Below are 23457 nucleotides of genomic sequence, written 5' to 3'. Positions count from 1 at the left end.
AATAAATTGTAATAACTCTAAAAAAATTGTAATGACTCGGGATCAAAGCGCGAGGTGATGAGGAAAGGTTTTGTGAGCACGCTTGTTTAAATGTGAGAAGTACGCTTTACATAGCTATAGTTACAAAGTACTGGATGAACTTAGCTTACTGTGAGGAGTTCGTTACGGTGCAAAGGAGGAAGCGCCGTCAGCGAACCAACAAGAATCGTTGCGGCACGGCTCCTATTGAGCCAAACATCAAAATTCGTGCCGCCAAACCGAACACCCCGGTGTACATCTCTCGCCTACACTACACTACTAAGGCGGAGGACATCATGGAGTACGTGCGTCAGAAGCTGAAGTACGCCCCGAGAGTGCAGCTGCTGGAGTCGCGCCATAACGTCAATTTCAAGGCGTTCGTGGTGCGAGTGCCGACGTGTTTCCTGCACCTCGTGTTGGACGAAAACTTCTGGCCACAGGACGTGGTGTTCCGTCGCTTCCGCGGACAAGTGCCACAGGACCGCACAGTAACATAGTGCATAAGTGAAGTGCTACTAACATAGTTTTAAGTTTTTATTTACTAACAATTTTGTATATCATATGTATGCTAGTTTTAAGGTATTTATCTATGGGCCTTTGATGCCTGAGAATAAAGATGATTTGATTTGATTTAGCTATTCTAGGTTTGTATTTTGTTCCATGTAATTTAAATTAATATTACTTCTGTTAATTTTTCTAATCTATTTGTTGATCAAAAGTATGTTGAGTTGTTGATATGTGACTTTGTTTTAATATTAGCCTGTGATATGCTTGTCCGTACGCATGTTGGCGTTTATGTTTTAAACTGAGATAGTGGGTATAAGGTCCAAAGTTCGAATCCGGAAACATGTATTTTGGCATTTGAACCGACACATACCAAAAAAGATATTCTTCAGTTAAAAACATTTTCACCTTATTCAAATAACAAACAATTTTAGAAACTCTATTTTAAATAAATTGTACATCTCCAACCTTATCTGGAATAGTAAACAGCCGGTAGAGTGTGGTACAAATGAATTATATAGTATCGAAATCAATTAGACACATATCGTTCAACGTGTTATACTCCCTGGGGGTGTTACGTGGAAACCATTTATTACTATTTGAGTTGTAATTTGTTCCTTTATTATGTAAGTTTATTACATAGGTAAGTGTTTGTCATTTAGATTTTGACTCATATAAAAAATATGGCACATATTTACAACAAGGTTCCATCGGCCGTTACACGCGAAGAAAATACATTCCATACTCAGACAAAGAGTAATCTGTTTCCATCTTAAGGGTACCAAACAAAACAAATCTCCAAGAGTAATTTTATATCCATCGGATCAAAGAGAAAGAAAAAGATCGATATTCTACACGTACTGGTAACTCAGCTTACCCCAACATAGTTAGAAAAATGCTAGGCAGATGATGGTGGATCAGACAGAAGCAAACGAACAAGGTTATCCAGCACAACTTAATATATATTTAAACCGACACAAAAGAGAAGGTAAATGACGTATTACATCATTAACTTATTATAATCTAAAGTTTTCTTTATCAAAACCTATATGATGTAAGCACACAATGACAAGAATTTAATAACTACAGTTATGCTATCTTAGAGATAGTAGTCGTTCAACTTTGACCATCCGGGTAACTGTGAATGATAACAGCCAATGAGAGCCGTTTATGTTTTAGTTATCACTTAGACTCCGATGTGGTTAGTGTATTTTATAGTGTGGTAAATTGTTTGTAAAAGGAATCATTATGGCGAATAAACGTACGTATTTTTATTGCTTTTTATGTTATGTACATGTAGTTTATAATAATTTTTGAGTTTTAAAACTCATTCAATTAATTTAATTGTTGATACAACTGGTTACATTTAGTTGAAGCCGGTATATTACTGACCGAGTTCAGGCTTAAGTCCCGATACTATTTAATTTAAATGTTATTATTATTTTTTTTTTAATTTATTTAATAGTTTATGTACACACACAGAATACAGACAAGAAGAAAAAAATAGATACATAGTATATAGTTATCATAGTTTCAAAATAAAGATAAACGAAATAATGTATATATTTCGATATGTAATATCAAATATGTTTAAATGTGTACAATCTGGCTGTTTGCAATTATTAATATTTCGGATTTTTAATGTTATAGTGGTAGTTATGTCCAATATGGAAAATAACATTCAATATGATCAAAATAAAATTCCCAAACGTGAATAACTTCAAATAGCCATGCCGTGTATTGCACGATAAACAGATAATACTCGTTTTAAAATCCCTTTATTTACACAGCTAGCATTTAAAATAAAGTACAAAGTGATAGTATTTTATTTTAATCACTATCCATTAATTGATTCGCATTCAATTGTTGTGAATAAAAAAACCATTACGTTGGTTCATTCCAACAGTTACAATGAAAATGAATCCGATTCCCATTTAATGTAGCCAAGCAATAATGTTTATTTTACTTATTCAGTATTTTCTTTTTTTTAGCGAAATTAGTGAGATTCATTTGTTAATATTTTTTTACTTTTGTAAATATACGAAAATTGCTCTACCTATGTACTTATTGTTAAAAAAAATGATCTTAAACCATGCCATACACCATGTCGATATTCATCTTCAAGAACTTAATTTATAAGATTGTGATCACAAGTATCGTATAGCCTCTAATACTTCTCATTTCAATTTAAAAGCTAGTGCTTTAAACATCGCCGGGTGTTAGCTACAAAATTAAATTGGTTGAATCTTCCAGCTATCGAATGGATGGATGAAGTAAGTGGTATTTGCATAGTGCCTATAGAAAGCGCGAGCGCAGTGGACAGAGCTCTCGACGTACTCTTTGCAGACGGCAAGTCTATCAGATTTGAGGACTGTTGGCTTAGAGACCATTGCAGGTATTAGTGAAATCGATTAACGAGTATTTGTGGAAAGGAAATAGTTTTTATCTGATGAATACCTACTAATTTAAAACATCCACTACAATTTGGAATGGCTGATTGGATTAATGATAAATTAAAAGTAATGTAACCGTCATAAGCGGGATGGTTGGCGTTCGTTGGGAGAGGCCTACGGTCAGCAGTGAACGGCAATTGGCTGATATGATGATGAAGCTCCAGTGTAGCATAAAATCAACCTAAGTTATTCAGTTAAAGTTGTTTATTGAACAACAACATTGTATGCTCGAAAATGGTTTGCCATTCTTTTTGTCTCAAAGATGTCGACCAACAAACACTTGAATTGATTGTCATAATTAAATATTCAAGCAAACAGCCAAACCTAAAATCGCAATAGGTTCCCTAATGAATTTATTTCAAGCACCAACCCTCTCATTGAGGGCTTTTAGTACTGTAGTAGTGTTGTGCAAACATCGAGACAACAAACTCCCCGAGGAAGGTTTCCAAAGAGAATTCTATCCAATTTCAAGTAAATTCGTTTATTTGTACCACGAAAGGGTGCGTGTACTTGCCTGGCCTCGTCTTATTAATGTAAACTGAGGAACGTTTCAGGTGTTCGTCTTGCTACCACTCAGATACGTTCCAGAGAGCTCATCATATACTAGACATTCCTGATGCGACGATTCTTAGTTTCGAATTTGATAGAAAGAAGATTGATGTTGTGTGTAAGTTTTAAACATATATCGACAATCTAATAATAAAATCATCAAAAGTAATATTTCTTGAAATTTTCTTAAAATTCAGGCAAAGGTTTTTTTGAAGTCCCTCACGTTATGCAGCTGAATCAGATAACGTAAAATAGAATCGTTTAATGAATTACAGGGAGCGACAACCACAAATCAACATACGCAGCGGAATTCCTATATGAATTCGACTATAAAACATGGAAAGAAAGTCGGCGACTCAAACCGATACTATGGCATGGGAACATACACGACAAAATATCGGCTGTACCTATGGAGAAGTTTCTTAAATCTGTGGACGGGGCGAAGCACGTGTTTCAGTCACTACTCGACTATGGCGTCGCGTTGGTAGAAGGGGTAACCATTCAATTTAATTTTGCCGATTTCATAAGTAATTGTATCGTTGGTGTTAATTAGAAATGTCATTCAATGCGGTCTTGTTAGCGGACGGTTAATTGAAGGGGAATTTGTCTACCTATTTTAGGGTATGAGAGAAATATTAATTGGTTTTTAACAATATTGTGCAAAAGATAAATTACCTTAGATTAATTATATTTAAATGACATGACTTTTTGGGCAGAAGTTTGTCAGGTAAAGAAGTAAGTACGCTGAATCCAAACTAATATTATAAATGCGAAAGTAACTCTGTCTGTCTGTCTGTCTGTCTTTCTGTCTGTCTGTCTGTCTTTTCTTCACGCCTAAACTACTGAACCGATTTGTGTGAAATTTGGTACAGACATAGTTTGAAACTTGAGAAAGGACATAGGATAGTTTTTATTACAAAAAATAAAAATTAAAAATAAAATTTATTACGGACATACAGTGCCATCTATTGGTCAAATGTCGAGCTGTTCCTATGCTCCGTAGATAGATGGCGTTAATCGCGCAATGGTGTCATTACACGTGTTCGGTTCATGTTATTGTTTTAATTCATCCTGCGGGAGCGGGAACTTCTCAAAAATCCCGCGAGATCGGGAACTATGTGGGTAAAACCAAAAATCTGCCGGAAGTCACTATTCCACGTGAACGAAGTCGCGGGCAAAAGCTAGTTATGTAATATATGGAAACCATTTTAGTCGCATTGTTGCATTTTACTTTATGCTGGTTATGTATATAGGTACATACATCTTTATATTTTACTGGACCCTACCAAATTCAAATGGTTTTATAGGAACAAATATGTCCTTGCAGTTAATTAACAATTTATAACTTCCCTGTCAAATGTGTCATCTATACTAATATATTAAAGCTGAAGAGATTGTTTCTTTGTTTGCTTGAAAGCACTAATCTCAGGAACTACTGGTCCGATTTGAAAATTCTTTCAGTGTTAGATAGCCCACTTATCGAGGAAGGCTATAGGCTACTTTTTATCAGGGTTTATGCAGAGGTTCCCACGGGATGCGGGTGAAACCGCTGGCAGATTGATTAACTATTGTGTCTGCATCGTGGACAGTGAAGTGGTTATTCATACTCATCTATTCATTTTACATCTCTATTTCCAGGTCGGTGCATCTCTAGAAGAGACAGAGGTAGTGTGCAAGCTTCTCGGAGGTGTTCAGCACACGATTTTCGGAGGAATGTGGCAGTTCACCACGAGAGCTGACCACGCTGACACGGCGTATACCAACCTGCCTTTAGCCGCTCATAATGATAACACGTACTTCACTGAAGCTGCTGGGTAAATATGATTATTTATTTATTTATTTAATATGTGGGGTACCAACAGCAGTAACATTTAATAATTATAAAACTATTTATGTAACATGCAGCCAATCATAGGTCCCCACTTTTAAACTATTGTATACATGATACTTATATCGTGTCCAGACATGAAAGTATTGAATTACACAATAATACACAACTACGAAGTTCAATCATCCAATACAATCAAGTTGGATATTTTTTAAAGAAATCACGGCTCAACACCCTTCTCACTGTCGCATGGTTAGCATTAAAGATATCAATGTCATGTAATTTACATGATATGTTAAGTGACTTTCCTGCTCGCCACACAAAGCTATTCTGTCTATAATTTGATGATGCTATTGGTAGATGGATCGGTTTATAATGTCGTGTCACTATCGCTGGAACATTAATACACATTTTTGAAAGAAGTTCGGGGTTGTCAATATTATTAGCTAGTATAATATGTAGTTATGCTAATATAATTGCTATCTATCTATACATATATAATAATAAAGAATCATTTCATATAATAATTCAAGAAGTGCTTATTACAAAATGTCGAAAATATCTTCTTCTTTTCATAAATATTTTCATTTCGGAAAAAATACCAATCAATTTCTTCCGTGACCGCTAAAGGTATTCAAAAGCGGACAATACCCTCTTCCGATTTTTATGAATACCAATTTATTAATAAATCTTCTTTCCTTCCTTGTATTGCGTAACAATTAATAACAATTTATTGTTCGAACATTATAAATCATTCGTGAAAAAGATTTATAACAAAAAACACGAAAAAAGTATTATGACAATTACTTGAAAATCAATTTCGTTAAGTGGCTACCCGAACTGTTTGTCAACCGAGTTCGTCGCCAATTAATTCAAGCGTGAAACGAAATTCGCATTCAAATTGTGAAAGCAACAAATGTCTAAAGAAAACATGATTATTATTGTAATGAAGCTAGTTATTTTTGGCAGAGGCCTATTTGAGCCTCACTTCAGTCCGTCATTATTATTTCGGAGTATTTGAAAAAGGTTTCGTTTGTTGGTCGCTTTCAAATTCTGTTTAGCAATTCAAGCATTGGGCTTCCGACCCCGTCACAGTACTTTGTGGCGGAGTAATGGCGGTCTCTTTACCACGAACGTCTCGTCCCAATTGTGTAAAGGTTAAAGGAATTCTTGGAGGACATCGTCCCACATACATCGCTTGACTTTTAGGATCTTTGATTCCGTTTGTTTCGTATTTCCAACAATTTTGATTTTGATGAAACCTCCCAAAATAGAAATGTTTTATGTGACTTTAGTTTAATTGGGTTGAAGACAATTTGTTACGGAGATACTATCAGACGTCTGCGTTGAGTTTGAATAGAAATGTTATATGAATAGGCGAATGTGGGTTATGGAGTGGAAATTATTTAATTTCGTTTCACATTTATATCGCGTTAACTGTGAGGATTATTAAAATACTATAATAGAGTCGTATCTTTAATACCATGAATTCTAGATATTAAATATTATAAAACATACGATGAGATATATTCGTTTTTTTTTCGGTTTACGTTTGTATTGACAAAAACTGTAGAATATTCCAATTTGTATATCTTTGAATAGATTCTAAATTCCTATATGTTTTTTTTATGTTTCAGTCTACAAATATTACACTGTCTTGAACATAAAAATGGGACAGGAGGTGAAACAATACTAGTGGACGGTTTCTACGGTGCTCTTGAATTAAAGAAGGAGTATCCAGAAGACTTCAAGTTCCTTTCCACTTTCAACTTGGAAGCAGAATACATAGAAGAAGGACATCATCATACTTACTCCGCTCCTGTCATAAGAATTGACAGTGAGACTCAGGAACTTCAACAAATTAGGTACATACCTCTTTTGATTTGGAAAACCCAGGTGACACCCATCTTTAGTAGTCCGTTGTTCCAAATTAGGTACCTACGGTTTACATAGAACAAAATAACTATATTTTAGTGAATAATTATGATAATAAAAATAAAATGTGAAAATTTGTTTTTGAGATTTCAAAAAATCAAAAATATTAGTGTAGCTTATCTCTCGTCTCTATTGTAATCTGATCATTTAAAATTATTCTGCCAACTAGAAACACATTTTTCGGCTAAAAATCAAAATCCAACAAGATAAATTCGTTCTTTAAAAAGTCAGATCGTTTTAGTATAAAAGATTTCATCTTTTGTATTGCGCAGTGCATCGGACGCTTACCTATATAGTTTTATAAAATAGACTTCGTTCTTATAGCTTTACTATTTTTGATCGTAATTTAAAATGATTCTTATGTTTTTCAGGTTTAACGTATACGATCGAGCAGCAATGGCTTTTAAAAACAGTGAAGAATGCAGGTCTTATTACCGATCTTTGAGAAACCTATCGAAGTATTATCAAGATCCCAGCAACCAGTGGAGATTCAAATTGAAACCTGGTAAGTAAGATCGACAAGCGACTATTGGTAAAGGTTTTGTACCCGGTGAAAACTTGTTCTAAAACCTTTCTTCGTTCTACACCTTTGTTCTACTTATGCCTCGTCAGCTGAAAAACATAGCGAACTCAACAATAATAATATTATAATGAATGACGAATGCCTTTTATCATTGTTAAATTAAATAAAAAAATATGGATTCCTTTTTGTTACTAGTCGTATTTATGTATGCCTACAAGCAGAGTCTTACCCGTCCGTATACATAGTTTCAAATGACACACTTCATTAAACTAGTGTTAAGAAACTTTTTGACATAGATAGTTTGTCAGATTACAGAAACAATCTTTGGTTTTCAGGGACCGTGATGATAATGGATAACTTCAGGGTACTACATGGTAGAACCGGTTTCTCTGGCAGTCGAGTCCTCTGTGGCAGCTACGTCGCGCGCTCTGATTGGCTGGACCGAGCTCGGAGTTTGGGTCTCATTCACTGAAATTTAAGTTATTAATAAATGAAATCAACACTAGAGTAATTTTTTTCATTTATTTCTCCAACCATTTGTTACAATACATATTTTTGATACAAGTTGACACTATAAAAAATTGTCTAAGGTGGATAGTGATCAATACAAACACCCTCCACGCCCTTTTTTATGCCATACAAAAAATGTAGATTCCAGGCTTTGAACACTTCAGATTTCTCTTCTTAGAAAGTAAAGAGCGCTTTCATTAAAATGTCTCTTAGGTACTAAAGCAACAAGAAAACGAAATCATTCTTCAGACCTTATCTCATCGCTCCCGTTCCATTGTTTTCTTAACTTGACCTTCTAAAAGTTAACACAAAACGTTGAATTTTAATTTTTGCATACAAATGATGCTAAGTGCTGAACAATAAACGAAGCCGGAGCCTGTAGGTCTTTCAAATTTTCATCTAGAACTGAATATTCATGAAAACTACGACGCTGTAATTGCTTCGTGTTTCCCTACTTTTATGTTTGTTTTGGTATCATTTTTGTGGATAAGCTAACTGCCTTTGGTAAATGATTAATTGGTTTTCGGCTGAGTTCAAAAATTAGATCTTTAATTAGTTTTGTATCAGTTTGGGAATACGAGGATTAAGAGGCTGATGTTACATAAATATGTTTTTAATTTACATATTTTAGTGCAGTTATGGTGCAGTTATGTTAAAGTCGTTGTGGCCTAGTGGGTAAAGAACCAACCTTTCGAGTATGAGGGTGTGGGTTCGATTCCAGGGTCAGGCAAGTACCAATGCAACTTTTCTAAGTTTGTATGTACTTTCTAAGTATACTTAGACACCAATGGCTGATAAAAAGGTGAAGGAAAACATCTTGAGGAAACCTGGACTATAAAGTCTGAAATCACCAACCCGCATTGAGCAAGCGTGGTGATTAATGCTCAATCCTTCTCCATGTGAGAGGAGGCCTGTGCCCAGCAGTGGGACGATAAAAAGGCTGTAACAATCAAGTGCAGTTATGAAGTCTTGAAATATAAATGGGCGTAATTTAAGATGGTGTCAAATATACGATAATTTTATCACTTCCGTCATACTTCATACAAACAATATCCGACATTTCAACCCATTAACTAGGTACAACACGGAAAAACGTAAACAATATTCATGTCAGCCAATATTATCTCATTAAGTCCGACACATCGGGGGCTGAAGCACTCAAAACGCCAATAACATTTACATCATCATACTGATATTTAAATACAAACTGTCCCCTGTCGGCCCTGTCACATACAATGTTTTACACGCCAGTACACTTAAAAAGGAGTTTGCATAAAGGTTCCACTGTTTTTATTTGTCCTTTAAAAAGGACACAATTTCTAAGAATATGAAAATGAAGAATGTGTGTTTTTCATATTGGTTAGTATTTATGAAAATAGGTTCCTTAATTTTTTGGGCTATAAAAATCATGTACGTTTTCCAAAATCATATGTGGGGCCTGAAAATTTTCTACAATTCTTGTTTTCTGCCGGTCTGTATGAGGTTATTGCTTAAGCTTGTTTACACTCTTTTTTAAATCATAAATAACTCTTGCCGTGGAGGAAATATAAAGGCCTCATTCATATTCCTTTCAACCCTTTGTATTTCAGGGTTCTTTGTGTTTAACGATTTTAATTTAATTTTGGTTATAATATTGCTATAATTTAATATTTAAGAGAAAGAAAGAGTATCAGGTTCTTTATGCACATCAACGTCAAGAATCACAAAAGACGCTATTTTGATTTAAAACGTCACTTATGTCAGAATTCAGTCTAGACGGTCATGTCTATTTATTTTTAAATCTGTTAACTTTTTGTTTGTTTAAATTATAAAATACGAAGTAAAATCAAGTGCACACTTAACTGATTATAAACGAACGCGATTTTCAACTCAACGACATATAAATTTAATTAATGTCCATTAAAATGTTGAGGTCTTAAAGTATCATTTGAGTAAAATGAAGTCAAAATTAAGTTAAATTGAGACAGTCGCGGCTTTTGTTGTACTGTTAATGGCAGAATTTATATTTTGTTTAATTATTATGGTATTTAATAGAGGTCTCTTGTCTGTCAACGCCAAATTCAAAGGGTTCCAGGGAGAACAAGAGATGGATTTCTATTAGTAAAAGTTTGACTGTCCTTCCTGGTGCAGTCGGCATAGTGAGATAGGAAATAATTTGAAGACTTCATAAAAAAGGTAATGAAAAATATTATTTCAAACGTGCAGGGCAAAGTAAAAGAGAGAGTAAAATAAGATCTATAAATAAGATATATAAATAAGATCGAATAAATGTTATTTAACATGTATCTTTATTGTGTACTCGGTCGAAAGATCGAGAAGTGTGGAAGCAAGATGGGGAGGCCTTTGCCCAGCAGTGGGACATTATAGGCTAAAAATAAATAAATAAATCATTGTTGTATTTTGTCTTCCTATCATCTGAACTTTGAACAGAGCTCTCACTACATAGTTTGTCATGATGAATCACTTTGGGACTTCATTCATCTTAATACTTTCGGCTCCGGTGCGAAAGTAAGATATGGCCAAATGATTGATTCGTACCAAACCTGGGGAATATTGTTGAATTCAGTGTGGTAGGCCATATCGGAAGAATAATTTATTTGACTCTACTGTATTTTGAACTAGTTATAACTGGAATTCACGTTTTTGTAATAGCTATCTTATGATCCGGCCCGTATTACTTGTTGCTTAACCTTATAATAAAATCTTTATTTGTTATATATATGTACTTTTGTTATCGAAACATTTATAATACATATTTATTTTTTTCACTTATAAACCAGTGACACTGTCACATAACCACGAGATTCCCAGAGAAAATTCTTTAAAATTGGGAAAAAGTAGTAAATGAACGAATGAGTTTAGAGACTTACATCCAAACAGGCTATAACCTCAAAATCATCATCATCCTTCGAGCCTTTTTCCCAATCATGTTGGGGTCGGCTTCCAGTCTAACCGGATTCAGCTGAGTACCAGTGCTTTACGAGAAGCGACTGCCTATCTGACCTCCTCAACCCAGTTACCCGGGCAACCCGATACCCCTTGGTTAGACTGGTGTCAGACTTACTGGCTACTGACTACCCGTAACGACTGCCAAGGATTTTCAATGACAGCCGGGACCTACAGTTTAACGTGCCATCCGAAACACAGTCAATGGTGTCTAAGATATACTTAGAAAGTACATACAAACTTAGAAAAGTTGCATTGGTACTTGCCTGACCTGGGATCGAACCCGCGCCCTCATACTTGAGAGGTTGGTCCTTTACCCACTAGGCCATCACGACTATAACCTCAAAATGCATCTCATAAACATCACTATCATTAAAAAAACATTTCCACTCAAGTCGCAATTCATCAAAGAAATAAATAGGTACATTTATATCGTTCAAAGTAAATGATTGAGCCAGCGATAGCATTCAGCACTACAGGAATGCAGATCCACTTTCATTCACCTGGTTATTACGTAGGAGACCAGTAGCAGATTAAATGAATCCCGGTGAGAATGCTTCAGAGTAAAATACAAGCTTTAAAAGAAGATTAACTTTTTATAAGATTGTTGAGGCCTTTTGTTCTTTTTAGTTTTTTGTTCAGGTGTTATGCAAGCAAGCGAATTACGTGGGATTCCGTTTTTTTGACTCTCATTTGTGTTAGTACTTTTTTTGGCGTGGGGTGTAGTCGTAGAGGGTAATGTCATGGTTGGGAAAAAATCCAACAAAAATTATAATTTGGCTCTTTGATTGATAAAAATACTAGATAGGACTATATAAAGTAAACTTTAACAAAAGATGAATTTGAAAATTAGAATTTAAAAAATGATTGAATATAAAAATAAAAATTACTGCGAAAAAGTGTTCATTATTAAAATTCTTATAAAGTTTTAGATAGTGTGAATTCGTCTGAATATAATCGTATTTTATATTACACTAAAAAATCTAAGTGGCATACATGTATTTTATTACGATTTTATGCAAGACTAGCCGTTTTCCCGCGGTTTCACCCGCGTCCCGTGGGAGCTACTGCCCGCACCGGGATAAAATATAGCCTATGTTACTCGCAGATAATATAGCTTCTTAATGGTGAAAGAATTTTTAAAAACTTTCCAGTAGTTTTTGAGTTTATCCATTACAACCAAACAAACAAACAAACAAAGTTTTCCTCTTTATAATATTAGTATAGATTCCTTCTTCTTTCTTCGTTTTAGTTATGATCCTTTTGCCGACGTCTACACGCGTCTGTCACCTCTATATTACTTCGGAATAGGAAGCTTTTCCCAGCAAAAATAGCCCATAAGACATTACATTTAAAAACAATTAAATGGGACAAAGCCTTATGTTTCTTCCTAAAATTTTCTTTTCGCGGAAGAGAGGTGTGAAGTTTATTTGGCAGTATTGTAAGTAAAATCCAAGTTTCAGGGCGTCTTCCCAACAGGATATTAAGTGTCGTCATTGACGGGATTACGTCTTTGTGAACAGTTTGTATGTAACCCAAATAAAGTTAAATGTTTGGGCGCTTCCAGTTTTGCGTGAGGAAATTAACTGTCGTTGTAATGTTGTTGTGTTCGCGTTTTTTGTGTTATTCTTTGGATACAAAATGTACGTACAGCATGTCGATTCTATAAAATATCACAACTCACTTCGACATCACTCTCACTTCGACTTCGATCTAAAGGTAGAATTCCGTGGACGCGACAATAGTCAACCTATGAAAATGTATGGCACCGTTGTCGAGGCCCGTGACAGTCGCGCGCGGCCGACGAATTTCGTAAGCTGCTCGCGGCATTGTCAAAAATTTAATTCTGGTTTTACTAAAATTCTATAGATGTTATTAAGCGCTAGACCATGTTGAGAAGCGTACGGCCGCGAGCGGCTCACGAAATTCGTCGTCCGCGCGCGACTGTCGCAGCCCTCGGCAGCGGTGCCATACATTTTCATAGGTTGACTTTTGTCGCGCGCGGCTGCGACAATCGCGACCCACGGAATTCTACCTTAAAGTTTCGTGATTGACATTGTCAAACTACACTAGCGCTACACTATCGAGCGTGTTGACAAGTTGAACTAAATCAAAGTCGAGATTTTGACAGATCTGTCAAAATCTGTCTATCTATAGGGGAGGTAGGGGAGAGATGGGCAGTTGGGAGACATGATCAAATCAGAATAAAAGGGGGGTCCTTTTATTCTGATTTCTGATCATAGTTTTGTTTTTTTTTATTGGGTAGTTTACGTAACCGACTGGTAACGGTGTTCATCCATAGACTATCTGTCATTTCTGTGAGTTGTCAAGAACAAACACTCGTAAAAGTACTTAAATATTTTGTTGCGGTTTCGGATCGTTATAAAGAGAAAACTAATGAAAGGTATGTGTATTTTCTATTATTAATTATTGATTGTCAAAATCTCCAGTTACAATTATAGTAAGTCGATGCAATCCACACCTATTATACCTTTAGAAGAGAGTACTACAGCAATAGTTAATGGGCCCCACGTTTTTATTTTAGTCTAATATGACCGGGACCACCTACGTAGGTTGACAGGTAAGTAACTATTTTTTATTTTCTAGTTTTCAGTGCACATAAGATAAAACCGTTTAACTTAAAAGTTTTTTTACCGATTTTTTTTTCATAAACTAAGTCAAAAGTGTCCAATGCTCCCTATGGTAGGGAGGCTTGGACATACCATGTAATGTATAATTTGTAAATTTTTGCTCTTCTTCGTCAGTGAAAATTTGTGAGGTTATAAATCTGCGCGAAAAATCCTTTATAGAATCTTGTTTCAGGTACCGTTGCCAACTTGATCTAGAGACTATTATATTTAAAATAGTGTTTAAATAAAGTTCTAAGTGTTTTAAAGTGATTAAGTGCCTACCTTTAACGATGGCTAGAATGTTTTTGCTTAAATCTTTATTAGAAGAAGCTCATGATTATTAGAATTTAGAAAAGCGTCAACAATCTGCTAGAATTCGCAGTTTATCTTTATTAACTCGCGATGATGACTATGTGAGCATATATAGATTGTCAAAGGAGCTAATTGACCAACTGGAGTCTGATTTACTGCCCCTGATAAAGCCCACAAAACGTCGAGGCAAAGGACTTACAACTCGTGTAAAAGTAAGTATTGACACAGTTTATAGTTGAAAAATTGTAATCAAGCACACAATAATAAGAAAAACACTTAGTTCTTAATAAGGAGTATTCCCTTTATGTGGTTTCCCCGCCTGCTGATATGTTTTCAAAAGACTCTGTACTTCAGTTATAATATTGGTATTCTCTTAAGCATGAAAATAACCAAATTGGTCTCAATTTTGTTTTCACTAAATCCAGATAAAGTAGGTATTACATTTTTTATTGATTTATTGTTTCACAGATACTATGTACTTTATCATTCTTGGCTAGTGGCGGTTACCAGAAGGTTATTAAAGAGGGCATCAGAACTTATTTATCGCAACCGTCTGCATCTCGTTGCATAAATGAAGTAGTGAAAGCTCTGAACAATCCGGCCGTAGTAAAAAAATATATAAGGTTTCCTCAAAATCAGCAAGAAAGGCAAATTGGCGCTGTCAGTATTTTTTTTTCGTAGGGTAAGCATAGATTATATTCACAGCACGAATTTAGAGATTTCTGTTTATTTTATACTTAAAAGCTGCCTCAAATTCCTTACAATAACAAATTATAACTAAAACATCATATTTAGCTAAAATTCTGTGTCAAAACTGATAAAATTAAAAACTGATTAATCTCGGTTGACATTTTGTCGAGTGGGGAAGTCACTAGCACAGCATTGGTCGATGTCGAGCTCACTTCACTTCGCAAGTGATTAGGTGATGTTTACAGAATGCAAAATCAAGGTCGTTCTGAATCGAATGCGAAGTGAGAGTGAATAGCGAAGTGAAATGCGAGTTGTTGTTCGAATTTTATAGAATCGACGTGCAGGCAGGCCTTGGCCCTGTTGCGCCCCGCTGGGGTTGCTGACAGTATTCTACTTGTGTAGCCCTTTCATTTGATACCCATATTGAGGGGGCTGTGCCATTTTGTGCCGGTGGCCATATTGGATTTAATTAAAGGTGTATACAAAATTTCAGACCAATCGGTTGACAGGAAGAGGGTGAAATTTGAATTACTAAATTTGATCCAAGAATAAATAATAAAACAAACGGGGTGAGCTAAATAAAACCGTTTAAATATCTCGTAATGTTGAAACTGATTGTAATTTTTAGGAAAGCTCTTTCATTATATCTAGCCGAATATAAGAAATGGCAATAAAAGTTGATAATGATCTGTAAAATCTGATTTTTTATGCAATAAATTGTGAAAAAGTGCCCATCCCTCCCCTACCTCCCCTAAAGTATGAAATGACATTACGAATCGAAGTGAAATGCGAGTTGTTGATCGAGTTTTATAGAATCCCAGTACAGGAAGTGAAAAAATCCTTTGGAATAAGGTCGATTTTCTTTGATTAATATCATATTTTTTCGAACTATGTATCTAATCTGAATAGCTTAAAATCATAATTAGATAAGATAATAATTAACCGAGGTAAAAAGTAGACCTATTACAAAGCTCTAAATATTTTACCAACATAAAATGAAAGCGTAAAAAATTACACAAAAAAAAAAAACATCAATTTCCCATGAGAAGGGATGACATACCTTACCCTTACTTTATCCCATGGATCAGCTTGGTTGATCATAACAACATCAGTAACACGGAGTAAGGAAAGCCGAGCGGAGATGTCATAATGCAGGTAGGTCTGGCGCCTTTTCCTAGGTCAAATATTTACGGGGTCACCAAAATACCCCAGTCTAACAGTCCCAGGGTTGCCCGGGTAACTGGGTTGAGGAAGTCAGGTAGGCAGTCACTTCTTGTAAAGCACTGGTACTCAGCTGAATCCGGTTAGACTGGAAGCCGACCCCAACATGATTGGGAAAAAGGCTCGGAGGATGACCAAAATACCCCAATAAAGAGGCATTTGGATTCTTTGTGACATCTCTCAAAGATTTTTGGTATTACAAAAAATGGGCGGGTCTAAGGAAAACGTATAAAAGGCGGAGATAGTAACGTTCCTTGTCCCCCGCACACCCGCATTTTGGCGCGAGACTTTCTTAGGAGATTTTCCGTTATGGCACCTCCACTAGTCATTTTGTTCTCCATAATCAAGTCGCTACAAAAGGTTCACGTATGACAACCGTAATCTTTTTTCAAAGCATTTTGTTTTAAGGTTCTTACGAAGGATCAAAGGCAGTAGATACATCTGTTGTCTGAAATCGTACAATATTACTTAAACATGATAATGTATGAATGCTTTGTTAAACAAATTCTCGTAGCGAGCCCTTTTTATTATGTTTGAAAGTAAATCCCGTTTGCGGTCGAGCGAACTTGTCAGTCATATTGCGTACAATAACTACATATTTGAAAGTGTTATTTTATTTATTGTAATATTTGTTACTGTAAAGAAATGTTTTTTTTTGGTAGGTAAAGTAGAAAGTTTAAGTTTAGTATGTTTTGCTATGAATACTTTATTTCATTGTTTTTTTCTTGTAAATCTTTACCTAATTGGATGTAAAATAAAAGTTGTCAGTTTAGTCTTGAATCCATGATAGATTTAAATTATTATTTAAAGTCATATGGCGTCAAAATAGTCGTTGTTACTTTACTAATTTTAATACTAAGTCAGTTTCCTATTCCAAAGCCATATATTACATAAAAGTTTATTGTTTAATATACGAAACAGTATAAAATTTTATTATTTTATTAGCACAGGCAGAGTAATCCAGAAAATTGTAACCAAGAAAAGTGTTATTTGGTTGAAATTTTCTTCATAAAACACAAAGTTGCTGTTTTGACCTCTATGTAATTAAATATATATCAATCTTTCCTCACCCTTAATAACTGTGGTTGCGCGGTAATTTTCATACTCATAATTTGTTATATTGGTAATTTCACTGGTGTTTGCAATCCTATTCCCTTCCTTTTCCCGCACATACCTCAACGCATTCGTTGGAGCGAGAGGCGACACTAGCGCCCTTGAGTCGTGTGTGCAACATAACAAACAAATCAATGGCTGACAACGCGCGCGAGAGCTCACGTCTCTCTCCGATACAAAAATCGATATTGAGTGGAAAACTGGTGTGATTTGTGTTGAACTTTATTTGTGGCAGTGCTCCTCGTACAAGAAATCGCCGTAGAAGACAACAGGTACTGTGCTCCTTTCCTTTAGGCATACTTTCTTGTTTTGTGTCGCCCGCAGTATGCCGATTTTCCCGTCGCATTTGCAATCACCAGTTTTTCAAATGTTTCGCATCTTTACGAACCATATTGCGTTTCCCGCGTAACCATTTGGTCCTGCATAGCCGGATTAGTATTTAGAATCAGTGTTAGCCATTCATTAGGTCGTTTTCGTCAAACCCGCATTGTTTCGTAGGTACCTACCTTACGCGTCGAAAAGTAAGATAGGTATTTCACGTACCTACTTATTTCGTTGAATTTCGCTAAACCCGCAAATATAGTACACGTACACACGTACTCCGGTGCCTAGGTACCTACTTAGTTGATAGATATCCACGTTCTAGTCGCTTTCAATACGTATTTCATTTAGTTTTCGTAATTCGTAGGCCGCTAAAATGGCACTGGTAGATAAATCGTTGAAGCTGCTGATAGCTAAACGTGATAGAATATTCGCTCGCATGCAAACTATCGCCGATAAAATTAAAAACATTGATTCGCAAGATTCCACTAGGGAATCCTTCCTGTGTGACCTTGAAACAGTAGATTCTTTGCGTACAGATTTCGAAAGTGTGTTGGACGACATTGCCGCCCTCGAGCTTAAACTAAATCCTGATTATGTTGTCAATTATCAAGCACTTTCTTCTTTCGAAGACCTTTTAGGCCGTATAAAGCGAGCAGGGAAATCACTGCAAGTTCAGTCGCATTCCGAGGTCAAAAGGTCACCCCGCTTGCCTCCCATCGAAATACCCGAATTTAACGGAGATATTAAAAATTGGCCTTTATTCATAGCTAGTTATCGTAATGCCGTACATAATAATATTTCTCTGACTGATTGTGAGAAGTTATATTATTTATTAGGAAAGTTGACAGGCAAGGCTCGTTCAATATGCGCGGGTATTACCCCCTCCGCGGATAATTACTCTATTATTTTCGATTCACTTTGCAAAAGGTATGAGGACAAGCGTCAACAAGCAACTTCATACTTAGATCAGTTATTTGAATTTAAACTTATTCCTTCAGGAACCCCTAATAATTTAGAATTATTTTTAGATAAATTCGCTTCGTCTGTAGCTGCGTTGAAAAACCTACAAATTGATGACCTCGCTGATTTTATTTTGTTTTATGTCGCTCTTAAAAAACTCGATTTAGACACGGGTCGTACTTTCGAGTGCACTCGTAAATTAAAACCTAATAGTTCTGAATTTCCGTCTTTTTCCGAATTGGATAGTTTTGTTCGTGACCACATAAAAGTATTAGAACGTACGTCATCATCGGTTGCTCGGGTCACCAACAATAAAAAACCTGCAGATCGTAAACCTACTACTACACATGCCTATACGTCTAGTTCGGCTGAGTCATCCGCGTGTAGTCTATGCGGCGAGCAGCATGATTACATTTATAAATGTAGGGTTTTTAATAGTTACAAACCAGATCAACGTTTTAAATTCGTAAAATCTAATAACTTATGTATAAATTGTTTAAGTAGTGGTCATCGTGTTTCCGCATGTGGGTCGACATCTACTTGCAAAAAATGTAATTCCAAACATCACACTTTATTGTGCTTTGATAGTAAACACGCGGCAAGTAACTCGCCCCATTCAAACGCGGCTCGCGGGCTGCCACCGGCCGCCGTTGCCGCGGCCGGGCAGCCAGCCGCTGCTCCCGCCATTTTTACAGCAGCGCCGCTGCCATCGAGTGTAGCGACCACTACCCCCGCGCCCGCGCCCCCGCGCGCGGACATCGCGCTGTGTTCGTTATCCGAAAATCATACCGAGAGTAAACATCGGGGCCCTACTACGGTGCTCATTGCTACTGCTCGTATTATTATCGTAGATTCGCATGGAAATGAACATAGTGTTCGTGCATTGTTAGACAGTGGTTCTCAAAGTAACTTTATAACTAGTGATTGTTGTCGACGCTTAGGTTTGAACATAAATAATCGGCCTTCTTGTTCTACCGTAAAGGGAATAGGGGGTTCGAGTAAAATGATTCAGGGTTCCGTAAATATTAAATTTTATTCTCGTTTCAATCGTAACATAAATTATTGTTTAGAGTCGTTGGTAGTAGATAAAATTACCGAACGTTTGCCGACAGCCACGGTTGATGCTTCTCTTTTATATAATTTCAAAAACTTACCGTTGGCTGACGATACATATTTTTCATCAGGCCCGATTCAGGTTTTAATCGGCGCTTCGATTTTCCCGCATTTGCTCTTGTCGAACAAAGTTCAAGGACAGCCCCCGCATGCTTCGCCTCTCGCTTTAGAAACTGTCCTTGGCTATGTAATTGTAGGTGACGCTCCAGTACGCGTTGATAGTAAGTCGACTGTATCGTATTGTTGTACCACGGACCCGTTGGACTCCGCTGTCCGTAAATTCTGGGAAATAGAGGAGGTGGATGTTCCCTCCATACTAAGCCCGGACGACACATTGTGTGAGGAGTTTTATACCCGCACTACCACTCGGGATAGTGACGGACGTTACGTAGTTGCTTTACCTTTCAAGGGTGAAGTCGAATCCCTTGGGAACTCGCGTCAAGTAAGTGAACGTCGATTTTACTGCTTGGAAAGAAAAATGCAGGCTTCTCCACAATTGAAGGTCGCGTATGACAGTGTCATCTTCGAATATTTAGAAAAGGGTTACATTTCACCTACAGATTCTGTCTCTTCGGAAGCTTCGTACTTCATTCCGCATCATGGTGTGATCCGCGATGACAAGATCACTACCAAGCTTCGTGTCGTTCTCGATGGTAGTTGCAAGACTTCTACCCGCGTTTCGCTTAATGATCTCTTGTATGGTGGTCAAAACCTACAAGGGAACTTGTTTAACATTATCGTTAATTTTCGTTTGTTTTTGATCGCTCTTTCCGCAGATATTCGTCAAATGTTTCTCAGTATCGGAATCCGAGAATCGGATCGTCGTTTCCAACGCATTTTGTATCGTTTTTCGCCGCAAGAACCTTTAAAGGTTTATGAGTTCAATCGTGTCGTTTTTGGACTTAAGTCTAGTCCTTTTCATGCTCTGCGCACTATAAAGCAGTTGGCGGAGGATGAGGGTGATTCTTACCCTCAAGCTAAGGAAATTGTAGCTACAGGTCTGTATATGGACGATTTTGTCTATTCCGTTTCCTCGGAAGACCAAGGCATTTCCACCGCCTCAGAAATGATAGGTCTCATGAAAGCTGGTCAATTTGAGTTAGTCAAATGGACCAGTAATTCTCAAGTTGTACTAGACTCGATTCCTCCTTCTCATCGCTTGCCGGCTGTCAAAGAATTTGATGAGTCTGACCAACATAAAGTACTCGGCTTGTGTTGGTCACCTACTTCAGACCATTTCAGCATGAAGGTGAATACTCCAGCTAACCATTGTACCAAGCGCACAATACTGTCGTGTGTCGCTAAAATATGGGATGTCATGGGATTCGTCGCGCCTGTCGTCCTGTATGCTAAACTTCTCATCAAACAGCTCTGGCTGTGCGATTGTGATTGGGATGATACTCCACCTGAAGATATCGTCAGGCTGTGGACTCGCTTTAAAGAAGAGCTACCAGTGCTCAGTCGTATAAAAATCCCACGTCACCTAGGTATTGTCGCCGATAGTGTCGTCACTATCTTAGCTTTCGCGGACGCTAGTGAAAAGGCATATGGTGGAGTTATTTACTTCCATGTTCAAAACAGCGATGGTAATACTGTCAACTTGTTAACTGCTAAATCGAAAGTCTCTCCTAAGAAGGTAGTTTCTCTCGCTCGTCTTGAGCTATGTGCTATACTTGTGCTAGCTCAACTCATAAAAAATGTCGTTGTCGCTTGTCAAAACCGCGTTGTTATTCGTAATATATTCGCATTTTCGGACTCTACGGTCGCACTCTGTTGGGTACATTCGTCGCCCCATCGGTGGAACACCTTTGTGGCTAACAGAGTGTCTAAAATACATAATGACTTATCTCCACAAAATTTGTATCACGTGTCCGGTACAGACAATCCCGCTGATTGTCTCTCACGCGGACTCACACCTTCTCAAATTATTGATCATCCGCTTTGGTTTACTGGTCCTCGTTGGGCTCACTTGGATGTCTCACAGTGGCCTGTCGTTCCCTTCAATCCCTCTTCCGTGTCCGAAGCACCTGAAGAGAAGAAACATTCGTTGCTAGCTACACCAAATGAAAGATCTCTCATTCTTTCTTTGGCCGATCGTATTTCGTCTTGGAGTAAATTACTTCGTGTGGTAATTTACATTTGTCGTTTTACTAAACTGTTACCTCTTAGATATCGCATGTCAGCGTCGGATTACGACTTCGCTGAATTACTCGTTCTTCGCCAACTTCAAACTCATTATTTCTCCGCTGAGATCGTCAGACTCGGGGAAGGCAAGGATTGTAGTCCTTTTATTCGACACTTGAAACCGTTCCTCAAAGACGGACTCATTAGAGTCGGAGGCCGTCTAAGTAACTCTGATTTGAATTATGATAGGAAGTATCCCATCTTGCTTCCAAGTAAGGATCCAATTTTAAATTTGCTTGTCGAATACCATCATAAGGTTAATTGCCACGCAGGTCCTGATTTGCTGATGTCACTCTTACGTCAAAGGTATTGGATACTTTCTGCTAGAAACTTAATTAGAAGTAGAGTACACAAGTGTCTTCCTTGCTTTCGGCTCAGACCAAAGCCAAACTTTCCTGAGATGGCAGATCATCGTTCTTGCCGTGTTGTTCAATCTGCTAAACCGTTCGTCCACACGGGCACGGATTATGCTGGTCCGTTTAAAGTTACCATGTCTCGTGGTCGAGGTGTTCGTTCCACCAAGGCTTACGTGTGTCTGTTCGTCTGCATGACTACACGCGCGGTGCACATAGAACTGGCTGGTGATCTCAGCACAGCTAGTTTTATGGACGCTTTTAAACGGTTTCTTTCCAGGCGTGGCCCGGTTAGTAGAATTTATTCAGACAACGGGACTAACTACATAGGCGCTAAACGCAAACTGTCGGAACTTCATAGATTTCTTTGCTCGAAACATCATAATACTGAATTTGGTCATATGTTAGCTGAAAATCGTATAGATTGGTCGCTCAATGTCCCCACTGCCAGTCATTTCGGCGGCAACTGGGAGGCTAATATCAAAAGTTTAAAGTCGCATTTATATCGTACTGTAGGAGATACTGTTCTTTCGTTTGAAGAATTAAGTACCGTGCTTACCCAAGTCGAGTCTGTAATGAATACGAGACCTTTGTGCAGGACACTCTCTAGTGATCCTTCGGAACCACTTGCTTTAACTCCAGCACACTTTTTGAATCTTACGCCTTTAAAATACTTACCGGCGCAAGAAGTAGAGACAAAATCTATCGTGACTAGACACCAGTTGTTAGACAAATTAGTACAATCGTTTTGGAAGCGCTGGAGAAATGGATACCTTCACACATTGCAATCGCGTCGTAAATGGAACACGCCGGTGGATCCAGTCGTTGTCGGCACGGTCGTCGTTCTTAAAACTGATAATTCCCCTCCACTACACTGGCCTTTGGGTGTCGTTGAGGAGGTTTTCCCTGACTCCACCGGAGTGACTCGTGTCGCTCGGGTAAAGACAGCGACTGGATCCTACTTGCGTCCCGTCGTGCGTCTATGCCCGTTGCCCAATCAATAAATTTCAAGCTCGTTATTCAAAACTTTATTAGTAGTTAGGTAGATTAGGCAAAATAGGTACTTAGTTTTCATTTTGTTATTTCGTTTCGTATACTTACGTAGTACAACTATCGTATAAATAATTTAGTTTCGTAAATTGCTTCAACTCTTGAAGGCATCCCTTCAAGCCCGGGGGGAATGGTTGCGCGGTAATTTTCATACTCATAATTTGTTATATTGGTAATTTCACTGGTGTTTGCAATCCTATTCCCTTCCTTTTCCCGCACATACCTCAACGCATTCGTTGGA

General features: G+C 37.3%; 2 protein-coding genes across 2 annotated transcripts; both read left to right on the top strand.

Annotated features, from left to right (window-relative positions):
* The first annotated feature begins 1600 nt into the window (after positions 1-1600).
* On the top strand, positions 1601-8315 carry LOC124632832 (trimethyllysine dioxygenase, mitochondrial). The gene is made up of 8 exons (XM_047167814.1): positions 1601-1783; positions 2776-2917; positions 3530-3642; positions 3800-4017; positions 5163-5338; positions 6990-7217; positions 7659-7792; positions 8146-8315. The coding sequence occupies exons 1-8, from the start codon at positions 1771-1773 to the stop codon at positions 8280-8282; spliced, it is 1161 nt and encodes a 386-aa protein (XP_047023770.1). The 5' UTR covers positions 1601-1770; the 3' UTR covers positions 8283-8315.
* Positions 8316-17929: 9614 nt separating this feature from the next.
* On the top strand, positions 17930-23170 carry LOC124632603. Its single transcript, XM_047167497.1, has 3 exons — positions 17930-18222; positions 19105-19352; positions 19827-23170. Exons 1-3 carry the CDS (start codon positions 17930-17932, stop codon positions 23168-23170), a joined length of 3885 nt encoding a protein of 1294 aa, XP_047023453.1.
* The last annotated feature ends 287 nt before the right edge of the window (positions 23171-23457 follow it).

This window comes from Helicoverpa zea, chromosome 8 (assembly GCF_022581195.2).
Source record: "Helicoverpa zea isolate HzStark_Cry1AcR chromosome 8, ilHelZeax1.1, whole genome shotgun sequence".
Classification (NCBI taxonomy): Eukaryota; Metazoa; Arthropoda; class Insecta; order Lepidoptera; family Noctuidae; genus Helicoverpa; species Helicoverpa zea.
The sequence above is the reverse complement of the archived record's forward strand: the minus strand, read 5'-3'. Positions and strand labels throughout refer to the sequence as shown.